At 37.7% G+C, this 15,935-nt stretch overlaps 1 protein-coding gene across 1 annotated transcript in view; it reads right to left on the bottom strand.

Moving 5' to 3' along the window:
* Positions 1-3,870: 3,870 nt before the first annotated feature.
* The window catches only part of LOC110026136 (5'-nucleotidase domain-containing protein DDB_G0275467), a 74,057-nt gene continuing 61,992 nt past the window's right edge, over positions 3,871-15,935 (bottom strand). Inside the window, exons 12-14 of the mRNA XM_020726962.1 lie at positions 9,818-9,862; positions 4,313-4,633; positions 3,871-4,213 (exon numbers count right to left, since the gene is read on the bottom strand). Of these exons, the coding sequence (XP_020582621.1) occupies positions 4,154-4,213; positions 4,313-4,633; positions 9,818-9,862 (426 nt within the window). The 3' untranslated portion in view covers positions 3,871-4,153. The remainder of the gene's footprint in view (positions 4,214-4,312; positions 4,634-9,817; positions 9,863-15,935) is intronic.

Genomic DNA, 15,935 nt, shown 5'->3' with positions numbered 1-15,935 from the left:
TGCTACATCCTGAGTAACACGGGAGTAACACGCGGATAACACGAGAGTAACATGGGAGTAACACTTGGATAACACGAGAGTAACAGGAGAGTAATGCAGCTGCTACATCCTGAGTAACACAGGAGTAACGCGTGGATAACACGAGAGTAATACAAGAGTAATGCATCTGCTGCATTGTGAGTAACACGAGAGTAACACATGGATAACAAGGGAATAACACGATAGTAATGCATCAGCTCCATCCTGAATAACACGAGAGTAACAGGAGAGTAATGCAGCTGCTACATCCTGAGTAACACGGGAGTAACACGTGCGGGAGTAACACGTGGATAACACACGTGGATAACACGAGAGTAACACGAAAGTAATGCATCTGTTGCATTGTGAGTAACACGGGAGTAAGACGCGGATAAAACGAGAGTGACACGAGAGTAATGCATCTGATGCATCCTGAATAACACGTGAGTAACACGTCAGTAACACGTGGATAACACGGACATAACCAAAGAGTAACCCTTAGCCAATAAATATTCTAATATTACTTATCCTGTTTTCTTTGTAATATAAAATTTATCTAAAATATTAAAAAATTCTCACAAATCTTTGATCGTTTAAATAACACGAGTAAATGAGGAATAACACCGATTAATTGGCGGTAACACAGAGAAGTAACACGCTAGAATGCACGCGGTAACGCAGAGTAACGCCGATTAATCAGTCAATAACACAAGGAATATTCGCTGCGGGCGCATAGTAACACGTGAGTAACTCAGGTTATTCCTGTGTTATTCCCGTATTATTGACGTGTTATTCTCGTGTTTCTCTTATGGTTTACATCATGATACATCATGAGTTAGTAACACGTTAGTAACACGTGATATTCCCGTGTTATTTTCGTGTTATTCTTGTCTTACTCAAGTGTTATTGTCTGTGTTATTCACGTGTTATTGACGTATTATTACCGTGTTATTCACGTGTTATTGACGTATTATTACCGTGTTATTCACGTGTTGTTTTATTCCTCGTCATATTTTGGTGTTATTCCCGTGTTATTGTAGTGTTATTCTCGTGTTATTTACGTATTATTTACGTGTTATTCCCGTGTTATTCACGTACTATCTTCGTGTTATTCCCGTGTTATTGTAGTGTTATTCTCGTGTTATTTACGTATTATTTACGTGGTATTCCCGTGTTATTCACGTACTATCTTCATGTTATTCCTATGTTATTGTAGTGTTATTCTCGTGTTATTTATGTATTATTTACGTGGTATTCCCGTGTTATTCACGTACTATCTTCGTGTTATTCCTGTGTTATTGCAGTGTTATTCTCGTGTTATTTGCGTATTATTTACCTGTTATTCCCGTGTTACAGTTGATATGTATGTTTGAGCAGGATAAATATACAAATATTTGGACAAACACATATTATAAACCACAAATAACCTTTTCGTAAAAACGTTTAGAAATGATACAGTATTACAGCTTTTACAATATCAATCAATATAAATTCTCACTTATGGAATCCATCAAAAGTCCACTGTACGTTTGGCTTAGTTGCGATGCATAGTTTTCCTGCAGCAGGTCAGTAATACGAAAGAGAAATAAATTAAATGACGCAATGGGTCAAATTAGAAGTACGCATTATACATGGAATGGAATGAGGAAATAGTAAAATAAAAAATTTATACTTTTGGCTTTCTTATTTCTCTCCCAATGTCCTTTCAGCCTCGTTGTAGATACTCCTTTCGGCCTTTTTTTAGCAGGGTCATTGACATTGCACTCTATTATTCTGGGTTTATGCTTCTTTTTGGTTTTATGTAATTCTATCGTTCTCCCTGCTATGGCATCCTCAATATCTCCTGATAACTTTCTGAAAGTTTCCCACAGACACTCCTCAGCTAACTCATGTCCTTGTGCTCTATTAATGAGCTTATATGCAAATTTTTGGGAGCATGAACTGAATATAAGGGAACTTGAAGAAACATTATTACATCCAGAGTCTTTTAGCTCTTTGCACCCGAATCTGTTATACATGTCCCTTTTAGCATTGATGGACCACCGCAATAAGAAATATTTTTCTGGAATCACCTTTATTTTTGCAAGACTTAAAACAAATAATGCATGGGAGCACAACAACCCCATCATCTCGAACTTTTTGCAACTACATGTAACCTCACAGGTCACCTTGTCAACTAACACATTCCAGGGCTGCCTTGTCCCCTCATCATCCAATTTTGATACATAATATTTAGCATCGCTCTCCACTGATACTTCATATGTTAGCCCACATAAGCCATTCAAGAGCTCTTGTTCAAACATTGAGTAAAGCTTCCTTGTATAGAATGAGGATGCTTGCCTCAGCATGGGATTGATTTTAACCATGGGTGTCCTCACGGACTGACCACATTTTAAATCTTCATCTTTCTCACTCCGGCGCCACGATTTCATAATGTTTTCAAGACCGATAAAACAATCTGTGAGAGAGCTAGTTGACTTTGAAACACCATGACAAACATTGTTGGTCGACTCACTTCTCTGTGTTGATAAAATACTCATACCAAATATATCCTTATTAAATGCAGTTGACCATTTACGCCTTATACGATACATTTCATCTAACCAAACATTGCTTTGAAGTTCCCCAAACTCAATCATTAAGGACCACGTTTTTTCAAACTCCTCCTCAGAATCACACTTGCTCACTGGAGAAATCGACTTCCGGCATCTGAACGTCCATGGAGCTGTGAACCGGAGCTGTGAACGGAGCTGTGACCGGAGCTATGAACGGAGCTATGAACGAAGGTGTCAAAAAACCAACGAAAATATTTCTTCACCCTTCGAATAGAACAGCAACTGGCGCGAACTCATTTTATTGTGGCGGGATTTTTTTCAGAATTCGGGTTTTGGGTCAAGCCCGGGTCGCGAATACCCCTAAATTAAGTGGGACCGTAGTTTACAGCTGACACAGTCAATTTTATTGGCTACGCGCCTTCCTTACGGTGCGTAGTACTGAGGGAATAATTCTTCCTAACACGAAGGGGTCCTTTTTAGTTCCTGCCGGTTGAATTTAATTCAATAATATGATTCACTAAATCGAATATACCCGGATTTATTGGGCAGTGTTTTATAGTATATTAATAGGGACGCGGATTTAACCAAAAAGTTTAGCCTGCTTAATACAAAAAATCTTTGAATAATTAAGATTATAGATTAAAGACAATTAAACTTTTTTGTTTTAACAAAAAAATTTAAATTATTAATATTATTTTTAATTAAAACTTTGATTAATTAAGATTATAGATTAAGGACAATTAAGTTTTTTACTAATATATTTGTCTTGAATACATTTTACTTTCAAAAATATTAATAAATGATTTTTAAATCTTTTTTAAATCAAGATTAATGTAAGGAAATGTAATATGAATACTAAAAATTTATTAAACTAACTAATCATCAGCCACAACTAAACTTGGCCCGCGGACATGTGTTTGATCCAGTGTATTTTGATAAGAGATTACTAAAAATTAATAAAAATTCAAAAATAATTGTTTGAGTTTAGTTCATGAAATCTCAATATTCATTACTTTATAATATTCTGGTTAATAATTATGCATCAACTAAATGTGAATGCTTCAAATGATAATTGAAGTAATTACATATATAATTGAAATAATTAAAATTAAAAGTCATTTAGTAGTTTGAATCGTAATTTGTTCTAGAAAACAAGTGTTGACTTATTGTAGTAGTTAAATTGTACTCATATTTTGGTGGGTAATCTTGTTAAGAATTGCTTCAATTTAGATGCAATAAAAAAAAAAATCGCCAAATATGGAACCTAACTCGCCTGCTGATTTTAGGCATCCGCATCAGACGTTGATTTTAATAGATGTTGGGGACTAGTACATATATTTGCAGGAAATCAAAGCAGAAACAAAAAAGTTGTCAATATAGAAACTATTATACTGCATCATATAAATCCATGCCAAGCACAATTTCACCGCTTAAAGGTCCACGATTAAATGCACAGCAAAAGCTGTAAAACTTCAACAGAACACTAAAAACTAAATGAATCAACAAATATTTATAATAACAGTGCAAATGAAGCCCCGGGCAAAGAAGAAAAATATAAAATGCCTTTTTCTCTTTATTTTTTATTTCTTTGGTTCTTTCGGCTCACAATCATACTTCTCCTTGAGAAAACTCGAGGATACCTACAAGATATATTGATAGAAATGGGTTCATTTATCAAACTTTGGCATACATGAGATGAGATAAATGAAAATGGAGCATCATAATAACGAGATGATGACCTTAACATGATGTGACAGGATCTTAATATCAGATGGAACATGAAGCCATGCGTCAAAAGGGTAGTCGAGGAAATTCTCAGGCTTGCTGGTGTACACATCGGCATAGTTATGCAAATGGTAAGCAAAACCTGATTCATAACCACAGTCCGTGAGGAAAGTAGGCCCAAATGATGGATTAAACATGTTCCTCATCTTGCAACGGCACCGACTCCTTTCCTCGTTAAGTTCCTCCAGTAGTGGATAATCACAAGCTCGTTCACCAAATTTAGATACCATCAAGATAAATTTTCCCAGCAGCTCTTGCACTATGTGAAATTTTGCCTGCTTTTGCCCATTTGGAAACCGTTTTAGTAAGCGTTCAACCCAGCAAAAAAACAAAAACCAGAATATTTCAATGTTAAGGTTCATCTTCCTAGAAGCAGAACCATATTATATTGACTTCAAAATAAATTTATACACAATTCCCACACATGCCGAAATTAATTTTCTTACGAGCATTCATGTTTACATTTGAATAAACAGTCAAGGTAACGATCATATGATATCAAAATATATCAATATTTAGGCAAGCATTATAGGATATAAAAAATAATATAATACACAAGATAAAAGCAAAGCATTCACTTTAGTACTAGCATTATACAATGAATATTACGCACCATATATTAGAATTTAATTTTCTTACAAGCATTCAGATTTATTATTTATGATTATCCGTCGACGCAGGACTTGGTCAAAGGGCTCGGTCCAGCCTCCTAATTATGGTTTAGTTTTGTGTTTCCCGGTTTCAAAGTTTCTATCGCCAAACGTCTCTTCCCTTATTAGGGTTGTATCCCAGGAAAAACAGTACTCCGGCTGTATTATGCTACGAGGTGGTGACTACCTCTACCTAATCCCCAATGCAACCCCCTCCCCTGCTTTATTCTAGTCTTTGTTTTCCAGCATCCTACATGTGCCACCACAAACACTGCCAGCCTGGGCCCCCCCCCCCCCCCACAAAAGCCACTCCAAGCCCACCGCCCCCTCCGCTGGGCCGTCGGTTCGCTTCCTTGTTCCCTGTACCTGCTCCTATTGTCACCAGCACTTCCAACTCACCCACCTGCTTTCTTCAGCCACTACTACACCCTCACTTGTTAACGTTCAACCTGCCAACGACCTTCCTGGATGCCACACCCCCCTGTTGAACCTCTTACCACTTTCTAGTCAGCTTATATACACTACCTTCATCCTCCCCGTCGGGGCACATTTATGTGTAAGCTATGTTATTTCTGTTCGAAGAGCTTTGGTTGTGATTCCTTTAGATTTTAGCAATAATAATATTATTTGTTGTTTTTTAGGGTTACTCTAGTAACATTTCAAATTAAAGTTAGCCTAACCCTAGTCATATCCTAGAGTTTCCTAGCATCCGTCTTACCTCTCTGCAAATTTTTTTTCTTCTCTATCCTCAACCACCCCTTCCAAACCCAAACCCTAATCATGTTGCCACTGAGATATATGTTGAAACCTACCCGAGATGAAATACAAAAGGAGATCCATCAGCTTCAACAAAGGTTCGCGAAAATTGATGATGGAACCCAAACGAAGATTACCTTTGGCCGCGATCTAGAAAAGTTGAATGGGAGATAAGAATGAGGATCTAAATCTATCCACAGGGAATACATCAGTGTCGATGAATACCGGTCATGCCACTTCATAATTTTATTTGAGGAGGTTAAGAGGAAGCCTGCAAATACAGGACACGGGGACTTCGACATCAAAACGGATCTACCAGAGTATGATGAAGGCATGGATTAAGATGACATTATTGATTGGCTGCAATCTGTTGAGCAAATCTTTGAATGTAAGAAGTTGTCAGAGGACAAGCCCGTGAAATTAGCAGTCATCAAGTTGAAAATTAGCATCTCTTTATGGTGGGAACATTACAGAGACAAAGAAAAAGAAAAAGCAGAGATGAGATCATCAAATAGGAAAAGATGAAAAAAAATAATGCAGAGGAAATACATTCCACCTCATTACCACCAGAACATATTTCTAAGACTCCACCACCTGCAGCAGAGACACATTTTAGTAGAGGAGTTCACAGAGTTCACAGCACAGTTCAACTAATTGCGAATGAAGTGTGAGTTGGTCGATCCATAGAGCACACTACAGCCTAGTAACTGGGGGGTTGAAGCCTACTATTAATAATATTGGGTAGTTACAGCCATGTTGCTCTCTGGGAGGGTGTTCAAATTCTAACCTTGAAGAAAATAAAAACAGAGCAGGTAATAATCTTCATTTAGGCAGTAGCCTTAGTCAGACAGTCAACTACAACTACCACAGCTAACAAGGGTATCTTTTGAGGGGTTAGCAAAATAGGATAGGGGAGTGACAGGGCAGATAAGAGTTGAAAGAAGGCGGAAATGAGAATCTATTTTAGTACAACACTTGTCATTTGGTCCATCTTTTCAAAGATTGACTTATGCAGTTGGTATCACCAGGTCCGAATGAGGCCGGGAGAATAGTGGAAGACCTTTTTCAAGATACGAGATAGTTTATACTAGCTGACAGTCATGCCCTTTGGCTTGTCAAACACGCCTAATTCTTTTAAGAGGTTGATGAATGAGGTATTCCAGACTCAAGTTAAGAAATTTGTGATGGTTCACTATGACGCCATGCTGGCATACAACGAATCTGAAGAGGAACACTTACAACACCTGAGAGCGGTGTTTGAGATATTACGAGTAAAGAAACTATATGTTCATCTGAAGAAGTGTCACTTCCTGACAAACCAGATATACTTCTAGTGTGGCATTCAAATGGATCCAACAAAAATCGAGGCCATATGAACTGAACCGCATCGAATTTGTTTGCCAAGATGAGGTAGTTTTTGGGACTAATGGAAATAATCACCACCTATAATGAAGCTGCAGCACCTTCTTGTCGTCAGATAAACCCACAGAGGGGAGAAATGCCTTAAGGGCAGCAAATTGAAATAAACAACAATCAGAAACTACCTCTAAGCAAGAAAAGTAACATATATATATAATAGGTGGAAGTATATAAAAATAGCAAGTAAAATAAAAAGAAAGGGATGGAATACGAAGGTACAAGAAAATGCAAAAAAATGGAATAAGAAAGCGATAGAAAAAAGGCAAGGAAATAGGATAGGAAAGGAATCCCCCCTATGGTAGGAATACAATAGAAAAGAAAATGTGAGAAGGGGTTGTAATCCCCCACCCCCACCCCACAACGATTGGCGCCCTGAGACAACCACAACAAGCCCTGCGTCGATGGAGGAATGCAATGAGCCTATTGTGTGATAGAGAAGTACTGCTTAAAAGAAAATTTCATAAGATGGTGGTGAGGCCTGCAATGCTTTATGGTGCAAAATGTTGGCCTATAAAAGAGGAGCATAAAAGTAAGTTAAGTGTTGGTGAGATGAGAACACTTAGGATGAGAACACTTAGGTGGATGAGAAAAATGCAAAACGAATATATTTGTGAAGGCTTTGGCATAGCTCGGTGGCAAACAAGATTAGAGAGAATAGTCTTAGATAGTTTGGTCACATTAAATATAGACCATGAGATGATCCTATTAAGAAACTAGATGTATTATATTTGACGTTTGGTAAGAAAGGTAGAGGTAGACCTAAAAAGATGTGTGCTTGTATGAAAAATAATCTTAATATATCATAATTAAATAAAAATATGACACTCAATATGACACAATGGACAAAAAGGTTTCACGTAGCTCACTCCAATTAGAGTGATAAAAGCTTGTGGTTGTTGAATCATTATATCTGCTTCATTATACTATTGTTACACTCTATTAAAGCAATAAAATATTGCTTAGCTTATTTTTATTCTTTACAATTACTTAAGCATACGGCCAAAACATTGTAAAATGATCCCGTCAGTTGATGTTCATTTCCATTCACATTGTAATGCCCGATTAAGCAATTTCCTGCCTTCCCAGTTCCGGTCGGTTTCTTGTGCTTGCATTTTTGCACCTTTGCCCCGCTTAGGGGTGTAAGTGATCCAAGTCAACTCATGAGCCAGCTTGGGCTCAGCTTGATAAGTAGCTCGTAAAATGAACTTAATGAGCTAAAAAGCCAAGCTCAAGCTAGCCCTACCACAACCCATTAGCTTGTGAGCCAGCTCATTTAAAAATAATAAATATAAATAATACTTAAATAATTTTAAAATTCAATAATTTATCTTTAAATTATAAAAAATGTAAGAAAAAAATGATGTTTTACATTTTATTTATCTCTTAATTATTGATTCAATTTGTCATTTTATTATAGTACCAAATTGAATTGATATAGTTCTCTCTTTCATAATAATCAAGCTCAAGCTCGAGCACGACTCGTTCACGATCTTAACCCCGCTTCCACAGTAACATGATCATCGAGGCCTATCACCACCCCCCTTCCTATTTTGCACCGTCGAATTGCTTCCACAACAACAAGGTCAAACCCGGTACCTCTCAAACCATGCAGCCCTACTTCTGTGGTTCCTGTGTTTCACCCCCCAACCCTATCGCTGCCCCTCACACCAGGCAACCCATTAGCCCTGCCACCGCCCCTAGCACAAGTAACCCCGCCGCTGCCCCTAACACCAGTAGCCTAGCTTTCGCACCATCACAACCGCAACCCCATTGCCGCTCACACTAACTTGTTTGCTTCCCCAATATCTTTTGCACTAGGAAACACAAGCCTGCACATTATTTCGTACCGACAAGCCTACAATCTACTTCCCACAAGCACGCACAGTGCGACCATAGCTCCACACACACTTCTACTCGCTGCACGACAATAGCTTCCAAGCAAGTTATAGCACAAGCCCTCCTATGCAAGATACATTACTTAGCTTGTGACAGTGTCCTATTCACCCCATGCTTCTGCCTCTCATGCTCATGATAAAACCTTACAAATTGTAAGTTTTTTTAATTATTATATATTTCATTTATATATATATATATATATATAAAGTATCTAATAGAAGTGTTGTTTAGAACGGCTGATGTCAGTCACTAACCTGGGTTAAAATGGTTAAAAAATTTTGAAAAAAAAAATTTGTGCCTGTGCTCTAAGAATTTGGCTCTGCAACTACTTCCAAGTAAACAAGATATTTTCATACTGGCATCAAAGATTTTCAAAACTGTATGATTAATCATAACATGGATAAACATTTCACATACAGAGAGCTTATTGTAGATGCCCATTTAAGATATAGATAGATTTAAAAGCAAAATTAAATTTGTGGAAACAATATTTTGCAATATTCAGAAAAAAATCAAACTATCAGTAACACAAATCAAAATGCACACAATATGAGGACAGATGTGCATTTAGCCATTGGGTGAAAGCCGTAAAAGGTCGCATAAATTTAAGATAGAGATCACCGGAAGACTGCAAACTTTTTAAAATATCTTGTATGCTAATGATGGAGTGCTCCAAATAAAGTAGAAAATTTAAAGGAAAGAGCGCACTAAATGCGTAAGTAGCAATTGAACATATACCTGTTGAAATCGATAATCATCAGTATTTTGTACACGGATTTCATTCTGCAAGCGGCATAAAACTTCCATAAGAAAATGCTAATCTTTCTTAGGTCTTTACACAATAAAACATCAAATAAACTTCGAATGTAAGAACCAAGAACAACTAGAGATCGAAACGAACTTTGTCTCAGTGTATGTCATGTCTATGCACAGGTGACCGATTTTGAAATCTCTAGTATTGATGAAGAAATCTGGGATTTTGGCTAAGGTTTATATAAAATAGGTGTTATGTCAACAGCACATAACATAAACTAAACTAATGATTAGAAAACATAAAATCCAACATTCATCACAAAGAACAAAAACGGAATAAAGTGAAATCATCTCATTGATTTGATCTCAACAAGCATTAGTTCATATAATTTTAAAATTGTTAGGTTTAAAGTATATTCAGTGTAAAAGCTATGCAAGAAATTTAAAATTTTAGTTATCTGGTTAGATGAAAAATAAATTCAAGGTAATTTGTTCATATATTTGGAATTCACCATTCATTTCATTTTTTTTTTATTATTTTTTTTTTGTATTTCAAAACCACCCAACTTGGGTGATTTTTAAACACACTGCATCATCTTCCCCACTCAGTTTCTATCTAGCACTTGACAATGCCGTACACTGCCACTACACAATGTCGCCAATCACCTCCTACCACCCATCAATGATGATCCCATAATACACAATAAACAAATTCATCCAAAAAAGTTCAAAATGCAGTAGTTCTTTTATGAAAATTCAGTTACAAAAAATTAATCTCCTAAATTTATTCTAAATTAATCAAAATCAAAAAATATTTCAAATACAATGAATTTACTTTCTATTGAACTTCAAATGCAATGGAATTCAAAATGTTTGCAACAAGGCGGCCCTTTAGTTGATTGGTGAACATGACTTCCAGTATGTCCACAGAGTTCACATACAACCAAACATTTTAAAAAAAAACAAAAAATATAATATGAGAAACAATAAAAAACAAATGTAAGATGGAACTCGAAATGTGATATTTCATGCCTTTTGAATGCATCCACAATCAACACCAAGCTTGAAAAAACTTTCGTTTCAGCCATACATCAATCCCAACCCCCTTAACTATTGCCACAGCCTCCAGCATAAACTACAATTCTAACCGCGTAGTATTAGAAAGTTTGGGTTCACACTAGTTGACGAGGTTATCTCAGAAGTCTCCCATCAACATTAATTACAAAATGATCTGTGAGGAACTCTACAAGCTGAGGTTGAATAGATCTAAAAAAATATTATGGTACTTAAGACGAAGTAAAAGAGTGAATGGTGGCTGGAATGGTGGAAGTGTGGATGGTGATAATGGGCGTGATGGGATTAAATGTTAGGTCATTGCAATGTGGGGGTTAGAAACAGCTTGAGCCTTGAAAAACTATAGGTGGCTTATGATAAATAATCAAACTAGAAAAATTAAACATAGCCCAAACCCCACATCTAATGGCATCTAAGGTTTCTCAACCAATCCAACTTAAATTCTATAGGTATTATTTTTGGCAAACTCTTACAAGTAGAATCTATTATAACTAAATTTTTAGAACATATGTGACTTTACCTGACGCCGGAGCTATTTAGCACCCACAACAGGTACCGAAACCGCCAAGAAATTTCGTGCAGACGGGATCGCAAACTCGTAGAATCATGAGCCATCGCAGCAGCAGGATCACAGAAATTCACAATCATCACGAGGGAGTCGTGACAATGGGAGAACAGTCACGGGGGCAGGATTGCGATGCACTGAGGTCTCACGCGGTAACACTTGCGAAAGGGTAGGAAACTTCGCAAGCAGTCGCACATATGTAGACTTTTCTGGATTCTTCTGCCCTCCTTTTGTGTAGGAGTCTATAAATAGTTGTTTCCAGTGTGTTAAAGAGTTCAGTTTTAGTGTGTTTAGTTTCATATCTCCTGGAGTCTCTTCCCCTTGGGGACTGTATCCGAGGGGGGGTGGTGCTCCGGCTGTATCATCTCCGAGGTGGTGATTGTATCCTCCCTTTTTATCTTCCCAAACCTTAGAATCCCCACTCCTCAGCTACTGAACTCTCCCTCTGTCACCCCGACACCCAACATTTCCCCTTCCTGCAGGTCATTACTGTTGCCCAGGCATCCTAACTTCTTTCAAGCTTCTACCAACCAACCCACTATCGCTACCAACCACCACAACCCTTTCCTACTTGTTGTCCCTACAGTTCCACACTTAATTAAATCTTAGACAACAGTAGTTACATAAGAATAAAACTCTCGATAAAAATTAAGGAATGTTATCTTCAAAGAAGTCAAAGGATAGGACTTTTCAATGAAATCGGACAAAGAGGTGTGAAAAAAGAATGGTTCAAGTTTGGAACATTTATTATATAATCCAAAGAAAGAAGAACTAGGGGATGTCACAGATCCGAAGGAGAACCTCGGTGACTTCTCAGTCTATCCTATGATTTGGCTTCAGTTTAGAGGAGAAATTATTCAAGTGTTTTATCTTCCCAATTTTATTTATTTACGGCTTACACATGTATGAAACAATCACACAAATAGCCTGGAAGATGTGAGGATTTAGGTCGTGACGGACGACAACCTCAGAATTCTAAAACGAGTTGGGGTTTAGATTGCACAGTAGAGCTGTACAAATGCCTAAAAGAAAAGTTGAGGATTTATGTGGCACCACGCAAACGACCTTAAAATCATATGGATTGTTGTTTAATTCTAAGGAATGAATGATTTAGTTAGGGAAAACATATTCTGCTGTTGAAGATGGCCGTGCTGCCCACCGCGCCAGCTCTAAGTTCCTTGTCGTGACGAGTTTAAGTTTTATAGGGTGTCAGGCTATGATGCCAAATCTATCGACCCTATTGTATAGGGAACATGTTAAGTTGTACAGTGCATAGCATAACAGTAGAGTATGTAGCACATGGCAAGCAGTAGAGTATACAGTAGAGTATACGAAAAGAACATCACATGTGGTGTAAAGAAAAAAGTAGAAGGTACGGCAGTAGGTGATTTGCAAGAAAGTAATATGCTGTAAACACAAAGCAAACATGTATAGCTGAGAGATCCGCAGTTCCTTAGGTGTAATTGATGCAATCAGGTACAAGCAACAAAATTTGAGAAAGCAAACTGAAATGTTTGAATAAACGAAGGAACGAAACATCACTCAGAAATCTCGAGAAAAATCGTCAAAAGACTCGCGACAAAGAAAATGCGAGGAAATTGACGAATCGATGAAAATCGTAGAAAACACTGGAAAATCCCGAAAAGAGACCACGAGTGTTTTGTCCAAAAATCCCAAAAAAACATATGAAAAAGTCTGAAAAGAAGGGACCGCAAGCACTCGGGTCGGGGCTAGGCTCAACAATATATTAGTACTCGATGGTCGTCGAAGGCTACTCGGTCACCCGGATGTATAAAATCTGCCACTCAACCAGAAGGGTGTCCTATCAAACCTAACTTAGGAGGGTACTCTTTAGCCCAAACAGGTAATCAAAAGGTGGACAACTAATGTTTAAAATGTATTTAAAATTTATATTTTTAGAATGCACATAAGTTTCAAGCATACAAAAGAGGTTGTATCAATTTTATTTGTAGGAAAAAATATATTTTTGTTTTAGAAAAAGATGTATTTGTTCTTATCAAATTTGTTCTTATTAATTTTGAAAAGTAGTTGTCCACGAGTCGATCACGCTGTCGGGCGTAGTGCTACCAACAACCTAAGAAGGTTCAAGTCAACTCTCGCTAGTCTTATATCGGTGAACGATACTGTCATCCTACAGCTCATCGGATACCTAAATCGGATGTCATAGGATGACATATCATTCTGCTTTATCTCCGGTGTGCCTTTGTCATCACCGCCCTAAGCCCCAAAACGACCTTGCTTGATGGTTTCACGTATAACAAAAGGTTATACGTGGACACTTATGTAACAGACATAATCATCATAAACTGAACCAAGAAGCAAAAAAAAAAAGAACAAAAATAGGGTGAGAGAGAGGAGGGACTGATCCACCTAAAACATCGAAAAGAACGAAGAATGAATCAGCTCTCAAAACTTGTTATGAAAAGCCCTAAAAAGGTAGGTCCCAAGATCAATCGAAAGGAGGACAGCAACTAAGGCTCTCGGTCAAGGCAACCCAAAGGATCAAGAGGCTCACGGCTAAGGCAGTAAACAGGGCCCAGAAAAGAGAGTAGGGGGTCACGCGTAAACCCAACAAAAGCACAAGCGAGCTCCAAACTAGCTCATAGAGGAGGGACTGATCCACCTAAAACATCGAAAAAAATGAATGATGAATCAGCTCACAAACTTCTAACGAATAGACCTAAAAAGGTAAGTCCCAGGATCAATCGAAAGGAGGACAGCAACTAAGGCTCTCGGTCAAGGCCACCCAAAGGATCAAGAGGCTCACGGCTAAGGCAGTAAACAGGGCCCAGAAAAGAGAGTAGGGGGTCACGCGTAAACCCAACAAAAGCACAAGCGAGCTCCAAACTAGCTCACAAGTAGGGGCCAAAACAAACCAATCCAAACTCCCTATAGAAAGCTCACGGCCGCAGGTGGGAAGGTGGAACCCAACACAACAGTTCCACGGATGGGGGACAAACAAGAAACAAACATATATCTGCTAATCTCACGGTTAGAGTGCAGAACCGAAAACCACAAGGACAATGCCCACCGAGCAAGGCTCATGACCAAGGTAGCAAAAGGAAAACCACCCCAGGTATTGCCAAAGTGTTGTCTTTGATATACAGTCGGCGCTATTTTTGGTTGGAGGAGTTGCCCGTAAAAAGTTGTCGGTCACCGAAATCAAAATATTGTCGCCCGCTTCGGAAGGACGTTTTAATTTACATATATATTTGTTTTAAAAAAAATATTAACCCCATAATTTTCATAGTTTAAAATGAAAGAGTACTGTACCTCAAATCCTGTATTTATCCCGAAGGATACACACAAGACTTGAGGATGAGACTCGATCAAATAAACTAAGGAATATATGACATGTGTTTGGTCTGCGAAATATTTGTATTTGTCAACAAGTTCTTCTATTTAATATAAAGAATTAAATAAGGTTTATATTAAGTTGGGTTTGGACGTGCTTCGTATAAAGGCAAACCCCTATAGTTAATTACATCTTAAATGACCAAAGTCACGTAAGAAGACTCTCGATAAAAATCAGGAAATATTATCTTCAAGGAGTTTTAAAGGGTAAGACTTTTCAAGACGTAGAGGTGTGAAAAAGGATTGGTTCAAATTTAGAACATTTTGTTGTGAAGTCCAAATGAAGAAGAACTAGGGGATGTCACGGATCCAGAGGATTGGATCCAGAGGAGAACCCCGGTGACTTCTCAAGCTATCATAATGTTTGGTTTCATTTCTGAAGAGAAATATTTAGATGTTTCATCATGTCAATTTTATTAGTTAGGGCTTACATTAGTGCGAAATGATCACACAAATAGCTCAAAAGATATGAGGATTTAGGTCGTGACAAACGAGGTCGTGACGAACGGTGACGAACGACGACCTCGGAATCCTAAGATAAGTTAGGGCTTATATTGCATAGCAGGGCTATACAAAGACCTAAAGATGAGATGAAGATTTATGTTGCACTAGACAGACAACCTCAAAATCCTATGGCTTTATTGTTTATAATTAAGGAATGAAGTTTAGTTTAGCTGGGGAAGACAGGTTTTGCTGTTGAAGATGGTTGTGCTGCCCACCATGCTAGCTCCAAGCTCATTGCCGCGACTAGTTTGAGTTTTCTAGTGTGTCAAGTTATGATGTCAAATCAGGTGGCCCTATGGTTGTAGTTCTTTAAATTTTATGGGAGCATGTTAAAATTGATTAAAGCGACACTAGTTAGAATCTTACGGTTCCCTCGTTCCGGCACTACTATTTTTTATTGGATTCACTTAGTCCAAATGAATTTACTAAACTCAACTTAATGAGTTTCATAATTTCATTTAAACCGTGGGTAGGCTCGTTAGCAACCGTATGTTACCTCCGAGAAATCTCGATCATCTGATAGAGACATTTTAATTTAGTTGAAGTTGTAGTTTTGTGTGATGTTTTAGTTTTGTGTGATGTTTG

The sequence above is a fragment of the Phalaenopsis equestris genome, unplaced genomic scaffold (genome assembly GCF_001263595.1).
Source record: "Phalaenopsis equestris unplaced genomic scaffold, ASM126359v1 Scaffold000352, whole genome shotgun sequence".
Classification (NCBI taxonomy): domain Eukaryota; kingdom Viridiplantae; phylum Streptophyta; class Magnoliopsida; order Asparagales; family Orchidaceae; genus Phalaenopsis; species Phalaenopsis equestris.
The sequence above is the reverse complement of the archived record's forward strand: the minus strand, read 5'-3'. Positions and strand labels throughout refer to the sequence as shown.